This window comes from Anabrus simplex, chromosome 5 (assembly GCF_040414725.1).
Source record: "Anabrus simplex isolate iqAnaSimp1 chromosome 5, ASM4041472v1, whole genome shotgun sequence".
Classification (NCBI taxonomy): Eukaryota; Metazoa; Arthropoda; class Insecta; order Orthoptera; family Tettigoniidae; genus Anabrus; species Anabrus simplex.
In genome coordinates, this window is record NC_090269.1 from 97255590 (window position 1) to 97277153 (window position 21564).

Here is a 21564-nt window from a genome sequence, read left to right on the forward strand (position 1 = left end):
CAGACAGATTTCACTTTCTCTACCCTAGGCCTAGAGATACTTAGTTCACTACAGATCAGATAGTGATCTGTATCATCGAAAAATCTGCAGAAAACTCGTACATTCTTAACAGATTTCCTGAATTCAAAATCTGTTAAGATATAGTCTATTATGGATTTGGTAACCCTAGCCTCCCATGTGTAGCGGTGAATAGCCTTATGCTTGAAGAATGTATTCGTAACAGCTAAACTCATACTAGGACAGAAGTCCAGCAAACGCTTCCCATTCCCATTAGCTTCCATATCTTCCCCACATTTACCAATCACCCTTTCGTATCCTTCAGTTCTATTCCCAACTCTCGCATTGAAATCGCCCATTAGCACTATTCTATCCTTGCTGTTGACCCTGACCACGATGTCACTCAATGCTTCATTAAACTTATCAACTTCATCCTCATCTGCACCTTTACATGGTGAATACACGGACACAATTCTAGTCCTAATTCCTCCAACTGACAGATCTACCCACATCATTCGCTCATTTACATGACTAACAGAAACTATGTTGCATGCAATAGTATTCCTGATAAAGAGCACTACCTCGGACTCTGCCCTTCCCTTTCTAACACCCGTCAAGTACACTTTATAATCTCCTCTCTCTTCCTCGTTATCTCCCCTTACCCGAATATCACTTACTCCTAGCACATCCAAATGCATCCTTTTTGCTGACTCAGCCAGTTCTACTTTCTTTCTTCCATAAGCCCCATTAATATTGATAGCTCCCCATCGAATTCCATTTCGTTCGCCAAGTTGTTTCCAAGGAGTCCCTCGCCTGTCAAATGGGAGTGGGACTCCGTTACTCCCATAGGTCCGAGGCTTGCTTAAACTGTTCTGAGCTCGGTAAATTCATGAAGCAGGATGCTGCCCTACTTGCACATATTCCAAGTGAGGATCTCTCCTCTAACGGGTTATGGACCACCGGTGAATTGTATAGTCCTAGCCGCCTGAGCACAAGGAGGGCCACGACTCAGAATATGTCCGAGATGCCCACTCCCATTCCATAGCAACTGGTATCCCGACTCTCAGAACCACTTACTAGGCCACTCAGCTGTTGCCCATGGTTCACAAACTAGGACGTGACTACAGTAACCCACAAACAAACTTACAGATTTTGTAAAAAAAAATCACATCATACCTATTTTGGAATCAAACTTGGAAACCAAAGTAAACCTTGGGCACCCCACAAAGTATGTTTGTCAATGGGTCAATGGCAAGCGACCGTCACTGTCTTTTGGAATACCTATGGTTTGGAGAGAGCAGACAAACCATAGTAATGACTGCTACTTTTGTTAGTGTGATGTGATGGGATATAAAAAATAAAAAGCAAATTGTGTATCCACTTGTTCGGTCAGCCATTTTACCTGTCCCCCATGGGCCTGATGTATGTACCAATCCCTGTGCGTCCAGAAAATCTTGGACAGTTTTCATCCGAGTCTGATGTAGAAGTGGTAGAAATTGAAACAAGTGACAGTGACTACCTACCAGGATCGTGTGCTGCAGAACATGCATCTTTTAACCAGAGTGAATTAAATGACCTGGTGAGGGATCTTGCCCTCTCTAAAGAGTTAGCTGAGTTGTTGGGTTCTTCTAGACTCCAAGAAAAAAATCTTCTCTATCCAAAAACATCATTCTGTTGGTACTGACATTGTGAAATACAATTTAAATCCTTTTCCTCCAAAGATGGCTACCTTGTATATTGCAATAATGTGAAAGAACTTATGCTAAAACACAAACTGTGATCCAAGTGAATGGTGACTGTTCATTGATGCTACCAAGCGGAGTTTAAAGGGTGTTCTTCTTCATAATGGAAACGTTATTGGTTCAGAGCTTGCTGCCTATTCAGTGATCCTCAAAGAATCATATGCAAATTTGCAACTGATGTTATTGCGACTGAACTACAGTGAACACAACTGACAAGTTTGTGGCGATTTTAAAGTTCTTCCTATGCTGCTGGGTCAACAATCTGGTTTTACCAAATTTCAACGCTTTCTTTGTCAGTGGGATAGCAGGGGAGGAGTTGATCACTGGACTAAGAAAGACTGGCCACCTCAAAAAAGTTTGGAAGTCGGTTCTAAGAATGTTTTGTACGCCAAAGCTTTGTGAGTCCTTCTAAAGTTTTGGTGCCACCTCTCCACATTAAGCTTGGCTTAATGAAACAATTCGTAAAGGCTTTAAATAAGGAAGGAGATTGGTTTAAGTACATACATACATATATTATCATTATAGACTGTTATGCCTTTCAGCGTTCAGTCTGCAAGCCTCTGACAATTTACTAAACGTCGCCACAATCCTCGATTTGCAACTAGTGTTGTGGCCTCATTTAGTTCTATATGTGAAAAATTTCCTATACTATCTGAAGCAAAATTAAAAGAATGTATATTTAATGGTCCTGATATGCTAGCAGACTATTGTTGGATGTGATATACCTGAAGATAAACGTAAAAGAAAAAGGAACAGGAGGACTTCCTCAAATAAGAAGCAATGAGTGTAAATTTTGTGTGAAACTTTCCAAAGTAAGCAAGACAGAATAAAGGAAAAACACTCTAGTGACATGTATTAACAACCATACACATTAATTTCAGCAAGTTGTGTTTATTAAATATTGTTTTTTCTTTAAAATAAAAAAGTTTTATGAAAACATTTGTGATGAAATTAGTGTAATTTATACAATACATGTAAAGTGATGTTCGCACGAAAACCGGATGTGATAGAAGTAAATATATTGAAAATTTGGATTCAGCACATAGAGTATATAAAATCACATTTTTTTCCTTTAGGCAATAAACAAAAAGTTTAAATTTGCAGGCTAGTGTTATAAAATATAAAATAAAGCCTATTTCTTTAACATCCTTTTTAAGTTCTTTTGAACAACATTCGTTGGATCTTTCTTAATTAATACAAACTTTCCATTCTTTAGAAAATTTGAAAGTAATTTGCACTGGAAGGGTCATGTTGATGACATTGTTGGGAAAGCATACAGATCGTTACATGTCATAATGAGGCTATTTAAAGGATCCAACAAGGAATTAAAAGAAAAAAGTTACTTAAGTATGGTTCATCCATTATTGGAATATGCAAACAGTGTTTGGGATCCTCACCAAGAATACCTAATAAAAGAAATAGATAGTGTGCAGAGGAAAGCAGCAAGATTTGTAACAGGGGATTTCAGGAGAAAAAGTAGTGTATCAGAAATGTTAGAGGAACTTGGGTGGGAAACTTTAAGTAAGAGAAGGGAGAAAACTATACGTATAGGATTAGATAGAGTCTATACGGGAGAAGAAGCATGGGGAGAAATCCGTGAGAGGCTTCAGTTGGAAAATAATTATATTGGCAGAACTGACCACAAGTATAAAATTAGAAGGAATTTTAGCAGGAGCGACTGGGGTAAATTTTCATTCATTGGGAAGGGCATGAAGGAGTGGAACAGTTTACCAGGGGTAGTGTTTGATCCTTTTCCAAAATCTGTACAGGTATTCAAGAAGAGAATAAACAGCAACAGGGAAAATAAATGAAATGTTAGAGGGCATTCGACCAGTGCAGGCTATTGTAAATTAAAAAAAATGTGTTAAAAAAAATTAATTCCATCCCCTGGTCCATGGAGTTTGGACAGCCAAAGTAGGGGACTGCCTGTAGGGGTGAAGTACAGTGGGGACTTCGAGGGCCCTGGGACCGCTACGGTAGCTGTGAAGGCCCTTCAGGAACTCTGAAAAGTGGTGGCAAAAGGGGGCTCTGGTTAAGACACAGCAGGTCGTTATGCTACTTAGGTTCCAAAATGGGTTTAAAAAAAAAAAAAGTAAATAAATGCAATGTAAATTTTAATCTTATACCAGTTGAATAGTATTATTTGAAGTAATTCCACATACTGTATGTGAGTTGACTATGTTTGTAAGTATAGGAGATATTATAAGTAGAATCTTGTAAACAATATAAATTTACTAAGGATGATCTGTTTGTTTAATAGAAAAAAAATTGTTAGCATAAATTGTATATTATTGTATTCTAGAAAAAAATTTTTTCTTCTCTTGTTAATTTAAAATTTAGTGCTTGACAATCATGTATTTTAGTGTACCATTTGCCACCAGGTAGACACCTCATTTGCAAATAAAGAGATTTTGATTTTGAAAATCCTTTGTTTTATCAATATACTCCTGTATATTCAGTAGAACTATCATATTACCTTTATCTGCCTTGGTCACAGGTTATATTTTTGCGTTCAATTTTTCCCTTCCAGTTCTTTAATTTTCCTATTTATTTTAACTGCTTATCTTCGTACTCTATTTTGGACAGATTTTTACACACTTCATACCTTGTTGCTTCCTGCTGTTCTACTTCTATCTTAGATATGACTTGTTCTATTCCTGCTATTATTTCTACTATATCTTTCTTATTATTGTTATAACCTTTTAGCCAATTATGTTTAGACCCTGCTTCTAAAATCACTAATTCCTCTAAATATGGTATGCATTAAATTCTTGACAGTAGGATAGAATTCACTTTCGTTATTATTCGGCTTCCTACGATCTCCCTTATTATTTAATTTCTCATCATTCTGTTTCTTACTCTTCAGAAATTCAAATGTCCTATCCAATGTTTCTCGCTTCTTTTTCAGAATAAACTACATTGAGTCTTCTATACTACTTTCTACATCGTCCCATTTAAAACCTGAAAACTCTTTAATGATCTGAAGATGTAGATCATTTAAGTTGTGGTTTAGATGGCTTTTGTTAATGTAAAGGAATTTAATTTTGCTTTTTAACCATGTCTGATTCATTTTCATCTGAGTTTTCCTCTCAGGGTTTTGCAAATTGCCCTTTCTCTCTACTGACTTCAAATGTTTTGGGAGTTATTTTGTTTATTAGACAATTTTTAAGAAAATTCAAGTCATCAGATATTTTGGCTATTTTGATTTTTATATTCTTAAATCTATTCATTAACATTCTAGCCTGGGTAACAAGTCAAAAGTATTTTGATGTTTTGCACCGCTGAAGAAGAGAACATTTGGAGCTCTCAAAAAATGTACAGATGGTAGTAAAATAAACTTTTAAGTATTGAAAGGGTGGAATAAACTGTTTATATATTGAATGTAAAATTAAGCCAAGGAGTTTCGAATCAGAGGTCACAGCTGCACACCAAGATGTTTCAATTTCAGAAACACACTTCTTGCAATGCCAGTTCCGTTGCAATGCCAGTTCCCTTTCATCATCATCATCAGGGCCTGATGAAACCCTTTTTTGGAGTAAATGCCTCCCCCGTCATCTCCAGGTTCTTCTGTTTTGGACATTTCTCATCCACAAAGTTCTCATTACGTTGGACCACCTAGACAATGGACACTTTTTTTTTTAGATACCACTCCTTTGCTGCCTTGGTCCATTTTTGCTTCATGCTCTGCCCAGTTTCACTTCCTGAAGCATTCCTCCTTCCATACATCCTTTGGTCCAGTAACAAAAACTGTCTCTGAGAGAAACACGTAAGTTTTCCCCCCAGTATTTGTTGACAGAATAGAAGTTGGTAGACCTGTTTTTTTGTTGTAAACTATGTCTCAGCACCATATGTGAGAATGAGCAGAACACAAAACTGCCCTTTACTTCCCCGACTAATTCCTATGAAATGAAATGGCGTATGGCTTTTAGTGCCGGGAGTGTCTGAGGACATGTTCAGATCGCCAGGTGCAGGTCTTTCGATTTGACACCCGTAGGCGACCTGCACGTCGTGATGAGAATGAAATGATGATGGAGACAACATACATATCCAGCCCACATGCCAACACATACACCCAGCTCACGTGCCAACACATACACCCAGCCCCCGTGCCAGCGAAATTAACCAGTTATGGTTAAAATTCCTGACCCTGCTGGAAATCGAACCCGGGACCTCTGTGACCAAAGGCCAGCACGCTATCCATTTAGCCTTGGAGCCAGACACTAATTCCTACTATAAGTTACTAGCATGCACTGCATCATGTTCATTAATATCTCCACAGATGTAGTGGCAAAGTTTCCAGGTAATGGAATAATACACATGATCAATTGTAGAACTAGAACAACTTCAATATTTTGCCTATTTTGTGGATTTTGTTTTGTTTTGAGCCCCCTTATAACATGGAGTTGAAATTTGAATTTGACAATATAACTACCTCTACAACCCGTTTCACTGCCTCGTGCCTTGGTGTATACATTTTGGTACTGATCAGCGGAGGTGTGTAGATTTATATAACGAATGAACAGACTTACTTTTGATATTATAGATAATAGATACTTTTGTGTAAAATGTGTGGAAATTCAGTAAATCAGTCATACAAAACAAACTAATGCACTTCCTGATGAGAATCTGCTCTGTTCTAGTATTCTTGCAAAGGTTGTCTGCTCTTCACTTTTAACACTCAAACAGAAATGATCATTTGTATTGTGTTTCAGGTCTGGAATTGGTGAAGAAAATCAACAGTCCTAATCTGAAACTGATGATGGACTTGTTTCATTTACAACATCTAAGAGGCAATCTTACCAACAACATAACAGATCTTCTTCCTTATGTTGGTAGGTTATTATTTTGACTAGTTATATTTTAACACAAAGTTTGCTAAACTCAATACAGTTCAAATGAAAATAACAGAAAGGTAAGTAAACAAAAGAATGTAGGTAAAATGGATATACAACAATAAGTTACAGAATACACTGTCAAAGATCTAGGTGCAAAAGTACCGGTAATATCTTGGGGTGATGACTTTTAGCGTTTTGAAATCACATTTGTACATTTAGCATTCTGTATACTTTATACATTTGTAATTTAGTGTTTTATAGCATTTTGAAGAAAAACACAGAATTTGAGGTAAATCCGATATAAATATAATGCCCTTTGATAATGTTAATGTGAACTTGAAATCACATTTGCATAGAACTAATAGTGAAATAAAAATGCATAAATAAAATTATGCATTTATTTTAAATTGATTATAGGCTAAAGCATGTATGTTCAGTCCTCAGCCCGAAGGCTGGTTGGATCCTCAACAGCTCCGCCATCAGCTGTCATAGATGGCCTAGGCATCGCTGAAGAGGCGTACAAGGGAAATGAGGCATGATGTAATTTCCCATTGCTTTCCTCACTGAGCCAGAAGTTGTTATTACATATCAGTCTGCCAAGCCCACATTACTAGCATCGCTCATACCTCAGCCACTTTCATATTGACAAAGCCAAGGATAAGACAGACACAGATCAGTGAAAGTAACAAAATTTCTGTAGCTTATACCAGAAGACTTAGTGCACTGTAAACACTAGGTCCTGCCAGCAAAGGCCATAGGCTAAAGCATAACAGGAAAAAAATCAAATTTATATTGATCAAAAATCAGAATAATGAAATATATAAAATTAACTTACAGCAATTCACGATCATAAATTAGTAACACTATAGAAGGAAATCATAACATACCTCAACATTTTGTTCTCTCTTTTATGTTTCCCTGTCGTTACAGTTAAATTGTACTTACTGACATTTCTTTCAGCATCTACACTGTCAGTCTAATGGTCAGTACACAAAGTCCTGGGTTTAAATTCCCAGAAGAAGAAGAATTTAAATGAATATGTACACGTTATTTCGAAACTCAACAGCAGGTGCCTGGCACAAGTGAGTGAAATTAATGCCAGGAGTCAGCTCAAGGCCCCGTATTGCCATCAGTATAAACTTGTAATGAAGTGGGGCTGTGATGGCAGTTCAGACCAAAGTCTCTATAAACAGAGATCATTAAGTGACGAGTCTCTGTTTTGCATTTCACTTGTGCCCCTTGAGCTTTTGTTTAGCCATCCAGACACCGGAAACCAGATTAAAATTTGGCATAATCCTAGACCTTCATTTTCTCGTTACTGCAGGTCTAAAGTTCCAGAAAGAAACAACTGACTTCATCCTGGACGAGGTGCAATGTATTAGTGCCCAGGAAGAGAAGTTGTTGCCTACTACAATAGTCCTGAATGATGAAAAAACAATAGTGGTTGAATATGAGCTACATTTATTTCACACCAAGCTCAATAGCTGCAGTCGCTTAAGTGCGGCCAGTATCCAGTAATCGGGAGATAGTGGGTTCGGGCCCCACTGTCGGCAGCCCTGAAGATGGTTTTCCTTGGTTTCCCATTTTCACACCAGGCAAATGCCAGGGCTGTACCTTAATTAAGGCCACGACCGCTTCCTTCCACTTCCTAGGCCTTTCCTATCCCATCGTCGCCATAAGACATATGTGTCGATGCAGCGTAAAGCAAATAGCAAAAAAAAAAATTTATTTTACTGTGGTGTATGGAAAAGTCTGCAGAGTATTGTCTTCCTATCAGTCTTCCCAAAGGTGTTATGTATGTGGCGCATCCCGTAAAGAGATTAACAACATTCCTGAAGTGATTGAGAGAATAATTAACCCAACAACACTTAAGTTTGGGTTATCACCAATTCATGCATGGATTTGATGTTTCGAATGCTTTTTATATATAGTGTAGACTTGACGTAAGAAAGTGGCAAATAACAAATGCCAAGGAGAAGAAACTGACTGAAGAAAGAAGAATATACATACAGGTTCAGTTCAGGGAGGAAACAGGTCTGTTGGTTGGTATACCGAAGCAAAGTGTAAAGTGGCATTTTGAACAGGACTTCAGTGCAGTAAGCATGTGTCGTGTGATACAGTGAAGCTCGGCAGTGCAATAAACTCCAGTGTCTGGAGAAAGTGTATATAATGTAATGTCTAAGAAAGTTAAAATTGGACACTAATGACTGTTTGGAATGACCAAAGTGAAAAAGAATGTAATCTCTATATGTAAATAATATTGTATAATCAATGTGAAAATGATATTGTCCGACTCGTTGGCTGAACGGTCAGCGTACTGGCCTTCGGTTCAGAGGGTCCCGGGTTCGATTCCCGGCCGGGTCGGGGATTTTAATCGCTTCTGATTAATTCTTCTGGCTTGGGGACTGGGTGTATATGTCCGTCCCAACACTCTCCTCATCATATTCAGACAACATACTACACTACCAACCACCACAAAAAACACGCAATAGTGCTTACATCCCTCCATAGAGGGTTGGCGTCAGGAAGGGCATCCGGCCGTAAAACAGGGCCAAATCCACATGTGCGACGCAGTTCGCACCCGCGACCCCACAGGTGTGGGAATAGCGGCAGGAAAAGAAGAAGAAGAAATGTGAAAATTATATTCTGTATATGTAAAAAAATTGTATTGATGAACATCCAGATGGATGAGACTAGGTATCTAATTAGGAAAGGGGATTTTATACATGTATCAAGAGTGTGTACCCGATTTCAGGTGATGTAAATATTTCATGAATCAATCAATTCATTTGATCGATTATTTCATGAGGGAGGCGTTCTGTAACCATACAACAGGGTTACAGACTTCATTCAGCATTCATTATAATTATTATCATTATTGACCCGATTCATTAGATTTTATATTCTGATTTGCCTAATTTAGATTGTAGTATCTAACTTGTAACTGTAGGTAGAAGAGCTGGCATGACATTGTACAACCAAAGCTATGTTTAACCGATGTTGCCTTAAGCAAGAAAGTTTCTGTTGACACGGACAGTTAGTAACCGTTCATATACGTAGGGGCTAGTAAGCCACATGACAAATTTTGTATCGCGCAAGGCCACGTGGCTTCGAGCTTGCTTCCATATTTGCTAGCTACCATGTATCAGTGTTGAAGGGATCACCCTGCAGAAGGGAGATGCGTGGACATGACGAGTGGTAATTTGTACTGATCTGATGTAGAAGTGGCAGCATCTAATTGTGAGGTAGAATGTCTGAATTCAAGTTTATTTCAGTATATTCACCAGAGGCTTGGGGCCATTTTCTGTAGATGTATAGGCAGTATATATCGACCTTAATAGATATATGCAGTTAACAGTCGCCAGTGTACTTCAAATTCTTAATTGAATTCTATTATGTAATTCGCGAACATTGTTCAAGAATTGGATCATACGTACTGTAGATGCATCTAACATAACATAGACCGGGCTCGATAGCTGCAGTCGCTTAAGTGCGGCCAGAATCCAGTAATCGAGGGATAGTGGGTTTGAACCCCACTGTCGGCAGCCCTGAAAATGGTTTTCTGTGGTTTCCCATTTTCACACCATGAAAATGCTGGGGCTGTACCTTAATTAAGGCCACGACCGCTTCCTTCCCATTCCTAGGCCTTTCCTATCCCATCATCGCCATAAGACATATCTGTGTCGGTGCAACGTAAAACAAATAGCAAAATAAAATAAAAAACAACATAGAACTGTTGTATTTATATCAACAGTCTCTATAGTAGCTATCAGGACGTGTGAAACTAGAGTAGGTAGCATTCCTGAATATTACAGGTTCTTCAGTAAAGTCTTCCAATTTCTGACCATGAATATGAATGGACGTGACCTGACGGAGGTCATTACACTTGAACAGGGAAAGTAGGTCAACATCAGGTACGCAAGAAGATGATGTAACAGACTAGAGTTTCCAGTTACAAACCCAGATGGGGTGGTTCCAGGAGTACGAAGTTCAACAGCGGTGGTTGCAGACATAAGGTAATTTCAGCATCGGACATGTTATGCATACATAACATGAAGAAGAAATTAATCAGCGGCAGTATAAAATTTAATTAATGTAAAATGCCAATGACTTCATAAATGGATACCAGATTTCTTTGTATGCAACAAAAAATGTCATGGGGTATTATATTATTCAATTGAAGTAATACAAGTTGATTGTGATGTAAAGTATAGTCATGAGTTCAGTTTTCTAATAATAATGGTAATTGATTCAATTTCCAAGTACAGTCCTCACCACAATCTACATCTGTCCTCATCCATGTTCGTGTATATTGCCAGGTGTGTGAGTTTATCACCTCATGCCTTGGGAATAACAAATATAAGAGGTATGCTCTCCGAATTTGTCACTTACTACAGCGACTGGCGCTCAACTAATTTAAAGAGTAATTGTGTGAATGTAATTAATAGTAACAGTAGTTGTAGGAAAATCACAAAACCTAGTGTAGTTTAGAACCAACCAAAGCACAGTTGATATATTCATCACTGCCAGTCAAATGCAAGAAAAATCTAAAGTACAAAAACGGCCTCTATATTTGGCATTTGTATATCTTGTGAAAGACTCAGATTTTGTAAACTGTGTCGATCTTTGGAGAGTCCTAACCTTAGATGGGTGTCCATCTAATTACATCAGAACACATTAACTGCTACATGAAAACAAAAAGTGCTTTAGTTCTTGGCAACAACAGACCTGGGGTGCCCTTTCGTATATTTATGGGGACTATACTGCATTTTATTGAGAGAAGACCTCTGAATGTGGAAATAGTGTATAGATTTGGTGGGAGATAGAGAATGAACAGCAAACCATTTTGACTGCATTTAACCAAGCGAACGCTTTAAAACTAAGTATTAACAAAGCACAAATTTTTACCAGTCAGCACCAGACTTCAACAAGACAGCTCCTTCCATCATGGTCAATGGTGACATCTTCCACTATGTCAAACCCTTTCCTTACCTTGGCAGCCACCATTCGGCAATGTCCCTGAAATACAGTATCACTGCAGATGCGCTAGTGCAGTCTTTGATTGTCTCCTTAAGAGGGTCTTCGACAATCATGACCTCAGTGTCTAGTATGTCTTCATATGGATAGACTTTTAAGTAGTGGCACATGTTGAGGATGGCTGGTGTGGTTCGTTGTAGGTTGTTCACAACTAAAGAAATGTTTCACATTATTGAAGAGGCAGAGCAAGTTTCTAATCATGCTGTGGGAAGAAAGGGGCCCTGGGACTGCTACGGTAGCTGTGAAGGCCCTTCAGGAACTCTGAAAAGCAGTGGCAAAAGGGGCTCTGGTTAAGACGTAGCGGGTCATTATATACATTAGGTACCAAAAGATTGGGGGGGGGGGGGGGGAGCAATGTACATTTAAATCTTATAGCAATATTGTATAGTATTTTTTGAAGTGATTCCACATACTGTAAATAATATTATTTATTAAGGATGAGCTGTGTGTTTAATAGAAAAAATGTCAATGTAAATTGTATAATACTGTATTTTAGCAAAAATGTCTTCTTTTTAACTTAAAATGTAGTTGTTGAGAATAATGTATTTTTGTGTATCATTTCCCACTGAAGTAGAGACCTCATTTGCAAAGAAAGTATTTTGATTTGATTTGATTTGATTTGATTTGATTTGATTTGATTTGATTTGATTTGATTTGATTTGATTTGAAGTACAATGTGGACAAGAGTTGCATATGCAACTGGAGGTAAAGTAAAACTGTCTCAAACAGACAAACTGTATCCATCGGGCGTTTAAGCTATAGCAGTAGCAGGAGAGTTTAAAATGAATGTTTGTAAGGCTAGCTACGGATGACTGACATGTGTTTTTGAATGAAACAACAGTGGTTTTCATAGGAAAACTAGCACTGTAAAATGCCTCCTGGTCAATTATGAAGAAAAGATTGTGAATTTCCACCAATTTATTATTGGTTTTCACCAGAGAAATTTGTATTTACTGTCGCAAGTTGGTAATACAGTTTAGATACCAGTACGGTATATTATGTAATACCACTGGACTATACTATAAACACGAGAAGGTGCTTCATAGTTTAATTTATTGTACTGTAGTTTTTATGGTTTTAGATATATTTATCAGAGCATTTCTTCCAAAATTTCTCTCTCTGAAATTAGGGTGTGAGAATCATTCAGTGGCAGGGGTTATTCGTGTATATACAGTAATTTTGTTTTTATGAATAGAACTACACTGTTTTCTATACCTAGTCTTAAACTCATGGAGAGTAAAAATTTAGCACTGTGATTACTTTGAAAATAGACAAGTACTTCTCGAGACAATGGAATGTATTGGAACGTCCTTCATTCAACAACCGTGGACTACCGTGTTGAATTGAATCGCAAACCAGGCAGTCAGAAGATGAAATACTTATGAAACAGAAGTTGTTAACATACAGAGTTCCTTCACCTTCTTCTGACAGCTAAGTATTTGCTCCACTGTAGCCCTAAATTATGATGAATTGTATGATTAACATCTTTAATATCATTTTAGGCAACAGGTAAAGAAAAAACGGATATACAACAGCTAGCTGTCAGAATATGAAGGAACTCTGTAAATCAACAGCTCATGTTTCATGTGTAGCTTTTAGCTGCCTTGTTCGAGATTCAGCTGAGTATGATGGTGCATGGCTGGCAAACAAAGGATATTTGAATACACTCCATTTTTTTGAGAAGCATTTCATTTACCACTGACCTTCATTTAGGGCTGTTGCCCAGGTGGAAGATTCCCTATCAGTTGTTTACTTAGTCTTTTCTTAAACGATTTCAAAGAAGTTGGAAATTTATCGAACAACTTCCTTGGTTGATTGTTGAAACCCCCAATTCCTCTTCCTATAAACAGATATTTGCCACAATTTGTCTTCTTGAATTCCAACTTTATCTTCGTATTTTTCTCCCTTCATAGTGTATTTGATTGATGAGTGTTGAATGGTTACCAGTATACAGGTTGTCCTTGAAAAAGGTTCCTATATTTACAGAAGAGGCAGCGTGCAATAAACTAAGGAAAGAAGGTCCCATAAGCACTGGTCGCAAACCCAATATCCTCGGAGTTATGATTCGCCCTATCGATCACATGATGTTCCATGGGGAACCAGTCCATTTTTATCATCGGGTTAGTTGACCACAACACGGGTCTACCTTGAGTGATAGATTGGTTGAAGAGGGGCAATACCTTCACCTGACCTTAAATCTTTAGATTTTTGGTTTTGGGAACATGTAAAGGTCATGGTTTATGCAGTCCTCATTAATGATGTGGATGAACCACAAAAATGAGTGTTCATTACCTGTGGTGCAATGCGGCACAACCAGGGTTGTTCCAACGAATGCATGATTCCATGCGACATAGGATGGAAGGCTGCACTGAAATGGATGGCGGTCACATCGAGCATATATTGTGATAAGTACATCAAAGACTTCTTCCTCCATTTGTTGCGCGCTGCCCCCTCAGTAAATATTGGAACTTTTTTTCAAGTACACCCCATAGAAACAGCAAAGGAAAATTTAGTTGCTCATTTTCAGTGTTCAGACACTTTACAAATTGTATTTGTATTCGCTTAGTTGTCTTAGTCAGCTATCTTTCCTACTTTTAAAAACTCCACTCAAGCTTATTTGTGTACTAATGTCATCCCACGCCAGCTCAAAATAATTATAGCTCTGAATTTGTAAAGTTCGTAAGTCGAAGGCTAGAAGTGGAAAATAGCGTAGTTCCATTAAAGAAAAGTGAAGTTCTGTTGTCTCAGTAAATATTGACACCCTGGAAACATTTGTGATATCTGAAGCCATCTCTTTGCAGTTTTGACTTAATTCATAACTGTTAGGTTCTTCAGTCTGCTGAAACTAATTTTGAATAAATAAATTTATAAATTATCTGGAAAAGAAAAAGAAAGAAAACATCCGTTAACAGAATTTTTCAGGTATAATTCTTTTACCATATGTTTTCTTTTGAGGTAGTTTATAAATTGTATTAAAAATTAGTTATGGCATACTGGAGAACCTAACAGTTATTAAAACAAAACCTGGAAAAGTACTCAGAGTTCAGTTATAAGCTCCTTAGTAGCAGGGTACTGAAAGTGAAGGGGTCTCACGAGTTATTTGTGGTGAACTTCTTAGCCAAATAACCCTGTATATGATTCAGCAATATTATTAATTAGGTTATTCTGTTCTGTTCTGTTCTGCAGGTCACATTCAGATTGCTCAAGTGCCTCATAGGAATGAACCCAACACACCTGGTGAAGTCAACTATCCGTACTTGTTCTCTGTGCTAGAGAAACTTGGCTATGATGGATGGATTGGACTGGAGTACAAGCCAGCATCTGATACTGTGACAGGACTGAAGTGGGTCGAGGAGTATGGTTATAAACTGTGATATCTTTTACTGTATCAAGATACCTAAATGAATAAATATTATATCTGGATCAAAGCCACCTTATATTAACGAGTCTTACAAAAAAACAAAAAAAACTATCTGCCAAGCTTCATTGCTTTCATCAGGGCAAAGCATGTGAAATTCTGCTGCTGACAGTGAGAAAGAAATTCTTCAAGGAACACATTATCCACAGCTCCCTAGTAACTGGACTTGGGGATCGTTGCGCTGTGCTGTGCTGGCTGGGAGGGAAGTTACTGGCTCACCGCCCTCTGCCAACAGTTTCTGGACTGCATGTACTAGTACAGACCATCGAACCCTCCTTGACCAGGCGAGGTTCATTGCGCCTGTAAAAGACTTCTATGCTTGACTTGTGAGGGAAGTCATAGAGATGAACTGCGCCCAAATGAAATTTCAAGTATTTCAAGTTATCAAATACTTGGAGACCTGTACTCAAGAAATACATGCGTAACACCACCATGGCACAGTGACTGTCGGCAGAGGTCGGTGAGTCAGTAACTTCCCTCCCAACCATCACAGCACAGCACGACAAACCCCGAGTCCAGTTACTAGGGAGTTGCGGATACTGTGGTCATAACTTCCTTGTTCCTGGAAGAATTTCTATGCTCACTGTCAGCAGATCTTCACATGCTTTGCCCTGATGAAAGCCAATGAAACTTAGCAGAAGGCTCGGCTTTTTTGTTACACTCGTTAATATAAACTGGCTTTAATCCAGATATAATATGTATTTTAATAAATGACAATGAGCCACGAAAACCCTTGTTCATTAATACCTAAATGGAGGTTTTATTTTTATTGTGGACAGTTTTAATCACCAGTCATTTCCAGTGCTTTTGTTGTGACAACAGCTCACTCTGTTGATGTGGTTGCACAGAAATTTGGCATTATGAAAATCAGTCTGTTTATCACAGGCTGTTTCTGGCAAACTACAAGTGACACATTTAGTATTCTGATATCGCTAGATAACTTGATGACTCAGCTAAATTCCATAACAGAATTTTACACAAGGATGCATCCTTTCCCCACAGAGGCTTCATGCTTTGAGCTCTCAATTACGTTCATTCAGTACACTTCGGAGATCCATAGCAAGTGAACACATCGACCAGCTTAAAAGATTTTGTTTCATTCTGTTAAAGAATAGACAGGCTTATCATAATTGGCGTTATGGCGAATACAAATACAGTTTGTGAATAAGTGTCTGTAAACATTAAAAATGTGCAACTAAATTTTCTTTTGCTGTTTCCATATCGGTAACCATTCAATACTCATTGGTCAAATTATACACTATGAAGGGAGTTTAGGAAGTCTTATACAAAGGTAAAAAGGGAACTCGTGTCCTCACCCCGAGGCGGTGCAGCTCTTTTCAGGCATACCCCCATTGGAAGTGAGCTGCACGTATAGTTTCAACCACAAACCAGCCCTCCTGCCATTCTTAAATTTCTGGCAGTACCAGGAATCGAATCTGGGCCCCTGAGGGCGGCAGCTAATAACATTGTTACACTGCGGAAGCGGACAATACAAAGGTGGAGGATGGAAATAGCAAAGGTGTCTCCATCCAAAGGGGAAGTTAGTAGTGGTGTGCTGGTCAATATCACGATGCCGTTGAGTCATTGTCACATTCAATGTCATGAGAGATGGCCACTGAGGCATAATGGGAGTATCTAATGCGCAAGGTGGATGTAGAAGGTTGACTAAATGCTGTTAACATTGTAAATAATGTTGTATAATAGAATTAATTTGCTGTAAGTAACAAATAAACACTTGGCATTGCGAATGGTGTGTCATTTCTTTTATTGCAGGTAGACTTTGTCATGTCCGAAACACCAGCAGTTATGTAGATGACACTGCCTACCCCATTACTTTTTGTTTTTTTTTTTCAGCTGGAACAGTCCAGAACGTGATCCAGTACTTTTAGAACTTTAGTGGTCCATAAACACAAATTAAGTATTTCAGTAGTAGGGCTGCCTCTAGTTTTAGTTCTCAGTTGTGGCCATTAACAATGTAAACCAAAAGTAGTCATACCAACAAGTTCTTTCACAAATGAAGATCATGAATATACACTGATGTTTATCAAGCTGGTTAGGCCTCCTCCATGTTTTTCAACACTTACTGTATGTCAGTTCCTGTTTCCTGAAAGGCAGCTATCCAGCAATAGACATGAAGAGTAAGCAGTGAATTTGCAAGGTGACAACACCAGTGTGATGAGCCAGTTTGGAAGCTATTGTGAAAATGAAGGCATTTAACACATTGACTACCAACTCCTCAGCAGGTGATGTAAACCTCCAGCCCAGCCTTTTTAAATTCTCTCATCTCTATAGTGCACTGTTTTACATTACATATTACTGTACGTAAACTGTCGCTGAGGAGCCTTTCAAGAATCGGCCTGATATTGTATAGCCTATCAGGATTCCCCTCATAACAACTGCTGTCGTTAAAGTGCAAGAATGACAATATGTTTTCAAACCGGGTTCGTGCCATGGTTTTTGAAAAGTTCGGCGAGCCTAAAATAGTGTCATCTTTCCAGTACATTTTCAGATCTGATTTTTTAATTCTTCCGGTTACAAACATTAGTCCTATAAACTTTTTCATCTCATTTGCGTCGACCGGTTTCCACGTTTGAAAAATAGAATAGGCCTATTTAGTGAATGGACGCAGTACTGCACTTATAACTTGTTCCACATAAATGTTTGTCTGATGCCGTACATATTCAAGGAAATCATCATTTACAAATAAATCGACGAAAGGCGTAATTTTGTTTCTATTTTCTATGTCAACATTTAATCCTATCTGGTCAGTGAACTTGATTGCAGGTGGGCAATAAGACGAATGCGTATCAGTTATTTGAATATGCTGAATGTCATTTTGCGCGGAGTCTGGTATATCATCATCGGAATTGCTTTCGCTATCACTGAAATGGGATGAGAGACAAACGCAGTGCCGAGTTATATGCGAGCAAATACAGTATACATTTGTAGTACAGTGCGTGTCTATGGCATCTTCACTTCATTACGGAAAATTGATAATAAAGTATTGTGAAATTTGTTGGAAGATGAAAGTGATGGATTGGTCTTTCAGGTTGTTGAGAATGAACCGACAGATTCAGAGTCAGTTTTGAAATGTTTATCAGCTATTTCTTTGCTTCAAATATTGGAAGGTGACAGTGATGATGAACCTCCCATAAAGCAACCTATGATTACGTGGTCTAAGGTCACGCCTCCAAATGATTGGATGTCAATACATTTTCCCTAATGTTTTCAAGAATATACCTCTCAGAGTGATGAAGCTTTGGCTAGTGCATTACAGATACATTATTGACAATTGTTATATCTCGCTTTGTTTGTCACATGTTCCAATTCTGTATCATATTATAATCAAAACATTTATGTCATTTCGTGTCACCATGACAATCCTCAGTATATTAGCTTTACGTAGATACAGCAAGACCTCATTAAGACATTTCTACAGGGGACAACAAGAAAGAATGGCAAGAAAACTTACTACTGAATATACTGTATGAATAGAAACTGTCCAACAGGGATATGAAAACATTAGATATAATTTTTTCCGACACGAGGAAATTTTACATTGTGTGTCCATGGGCGCACTGAAAACTATACCTGCCATTTCTAAAGATGAGAGAGAAGCATTAAAAGGTATAAAAGCCATGATAGAACAATACGAAAACATTTTCTCTGGGCCTTATAAAATAACACGTGCACTAAAAGGTGTGAAAAACACCAAACCATAAATATGGAAACATAAACAGGGCTAGTAAAAATATCAGAGTCTTCTTCTTCTTTGTCGTTTAGGCCTACTGAGGACCACGGGGCTCGTATCTACTCTTGGGTAAAGTTGTTGCTTTCTTCTTCTTCCAATACTCCTTCATTTGCTGACTATGAGCCAGCTTTCTCTCCTCGGTCCACTTAGTTCCTGTAGTCTTCTTACTTGTAAGGGACGTTGGGAAAACTCTGTGTCGGATGGCTTGACGGAACAGTAGTTGGTCATGAGTTTGTCCCGGTGGGATATCTAGTTGTTCCATATCTGACTTAACTGACGTGATCCATTTGTTCTTAGAAGCCTTGCCTCTTCCTGTTACTGTGAATATCCTTTTGGTGAGTCTTTCAGAATCCAGACGGGCCAAGTGTCCATAAAAGGTCAGGCGCCTTTTCCTTATAGACGTGACGATATCCTCCTGGTGTTCATACAGTTCATTATTATGGCGGATTCTGTAAGTGCCCCCTTCCTCTCTGATTGGTCCTAATATCCTCCTCAGGATCTTCCTCTCTTTTAACTCCAGCTTTCTGAGTGGGCCCTTCCTAGCCATTACAAGGCACTCAGAAGCATACAGAACAGATGGTTTGACTACCGAGTTGTAGTGTCTGAGCTTGAGGTTCTTGAAGGGGCACTTAGATGAATAGATACTACGACACGAGTGATAAGCCCTTTCAAACTTGGTACATCTGGCATCTATGGCTGGGTTCTCGCTCTGATTCGCATAGATCCATTCTCCCAAGTACTTAACCGCAGGTACTTTTCGTATGGTAGCGTCTGTGAGAGGAATTGTAGAAGGGGCCTCCTTGATATTGGTCATAAATTCAGTCTTCAAAAATATCAGAGTATTATTGCAGATCACACTATTTCTAAAACAAATGTTTGTAGAAGCCTTTTATTTTGGAGCAGTGGGTTATTAAACATTATTTTCTGGTCACACTCTTAGACAATGAAATGGAGGTTGCACACGACCACGTGCGACCAGGTGGCATGACTTTGGTCGCTATTTTGAACAAACTTCTACGAACTTGAGTGATCGAGTCGAAACTGGAAGGTTTAAGTTCAACATTCGCAATCTCTGCGCGCTCTAAGATGCGGACGCCAGTCCACATTCCAACAGATTTTAATTTTGTCTTCATTAGCAAGGAATTTTGTGACTTTTTCCATATCCATAACTAGGTTATCACTTGCATAACATAGAAGCTAATCGGAAGCTACATGTGCTTTTTAACGGAACAGAAGTCTCCCACAACTTCTTCCCAGAATATCTGGGTGTCACACTGGATCGGTCCTTGTTCAAACAGCATTGCTCGAATCTGTCAAAGAAGCTGAGTACAAGAGTAAATCTACTGCATAAACTAGCGGGCAGCAACTGTGGTGCAGATGCAAACACTCTTCGCACTGCTTCACTTTCTCTAGTATACTCGGCTGGTGAGTACTGCGCTCCTGTGTGGGAAAACAGCGTACATTCGAGCAAGATTGACGTACAGCTCAATGAAACCATGAGAGTTGTTACTGGTACAGTGAGGTCCACTCCTACTCATTGGCTGCCTGTTTTAGCAAACATTGCTCCTCCAGATCTGAGGAGAAAAGCAGCAAAAGTACAGTTGCTCAAGAAGACCTTTGCACACAGGAACACACTTTTGTTCAATGCCTTACGAGATCCACCTGTGATGAGGTTAAAATCCAGGAATCCACTCTGGACTGATCTACACTCCTATGAAAAATTCAGTGTAACAGCAGAATGGAGACAGCGATGGGAACAATGTCCACCCACCAACGCCTTTCTGATTAAAGACTCAACGAAGAAAGTGCCAGGTTTCGATCTTCCTCGACATGAGTGGTCAAAACTCAACCGTTTCAGAACAGGCCACGGCAGGTGCCGATATATGATGAAAAAGTGGGGATATTGTGAAAGTGCTGCGTGTGAGTGTGGTGCTGAGAAGCAGACATTGCTTCGTGTTGTTGAGAGCTGTCCACTGTCAGCATTTAAGGACGGTTTACGGACTCTGCATGAATTGACACCAAGTGCAGTGGACTTGTTGTCGAAGCTGGACATTCTAGTTTAATTACCTCTATATTTTAATTTGTATGTTAATTGTATATTTTTACAGATTATGCTTGTAAATGCCATACGATAATAATAATAATAACATGATAAATATGCACTACGCCAGTCAATTTCACATGATTATGTTTCTAATCAAGATATAGGCTACCATATCACATGACAAATATTTGATACACTTCACTGCACCACTCAACACAAAATAAATTTCTAACTTGTGAATGGAATGTGAAATACAAGCACAAATAGGCAAATTGTGTCATTCAGCAATCTTGCTGCTAACCGGCAAGCAAAACTGAGCATTCCTGAGGCTAATGGCTTGCTCCGAGTAGGTGCAACTGGGTGCAACTTATCCTGTGAAGTTCAGGAATTTAGTATAGATTTAATGTGATGAGAATCGAATTTACGACATAAGCCTGTCAATGAGGAGCACACTAATTTCTTATTAATGTGAATGTTTGTTAATATGGATCATGATGAAGTTTATATCGTAAGAGGTTTCATTGTACATAAAACTTTGCAGATTTATTTCGTATCGTGCAGATATTTTGTATTTTATTTAGACGAGTAAAAGCTGCCAAATATGGCTGCCATCACAAGATTTAACATTGCCAGTCTAGGATTAACATTGATCAGAAGGCCGAAAGTAATAGGGCTGTTCCATTCAAGAATGAAGGTATCAGTGAAGAAGAGGGAAGGGCCACTATGGACATAAAAATGAA

General features: G+C 38.6%; 1 protein-coding gene across 1 annotated transcript in view; it reads left to right on the forward strand.

Moving 5' to 3' along the window:
* The window catches only part of Gip (hydroxypyruvate isomerase-like protein Gip), a 48437-nt gene extending 31660 nt beyond the window's left edge, over positions 1-16777 (forward strand). The window contains exons 4-5 of the mRNA XM_067147034.2: positions 6452-6571; positions 14798-16777. Of these exons, the coding sequence (XP_067003135.1) occupies positions 6452-6571; positions 14798-14985 (308 nt within the window). The 3' untranslated portion in view covers positions 14986-16777. The remainder of the gene's footprint in view (positions 1-6451; positions 6572-14797) is intronic.
* The last annotated feature ends 4787 nt before the right edge of the window (positions 16778-21564 follow it).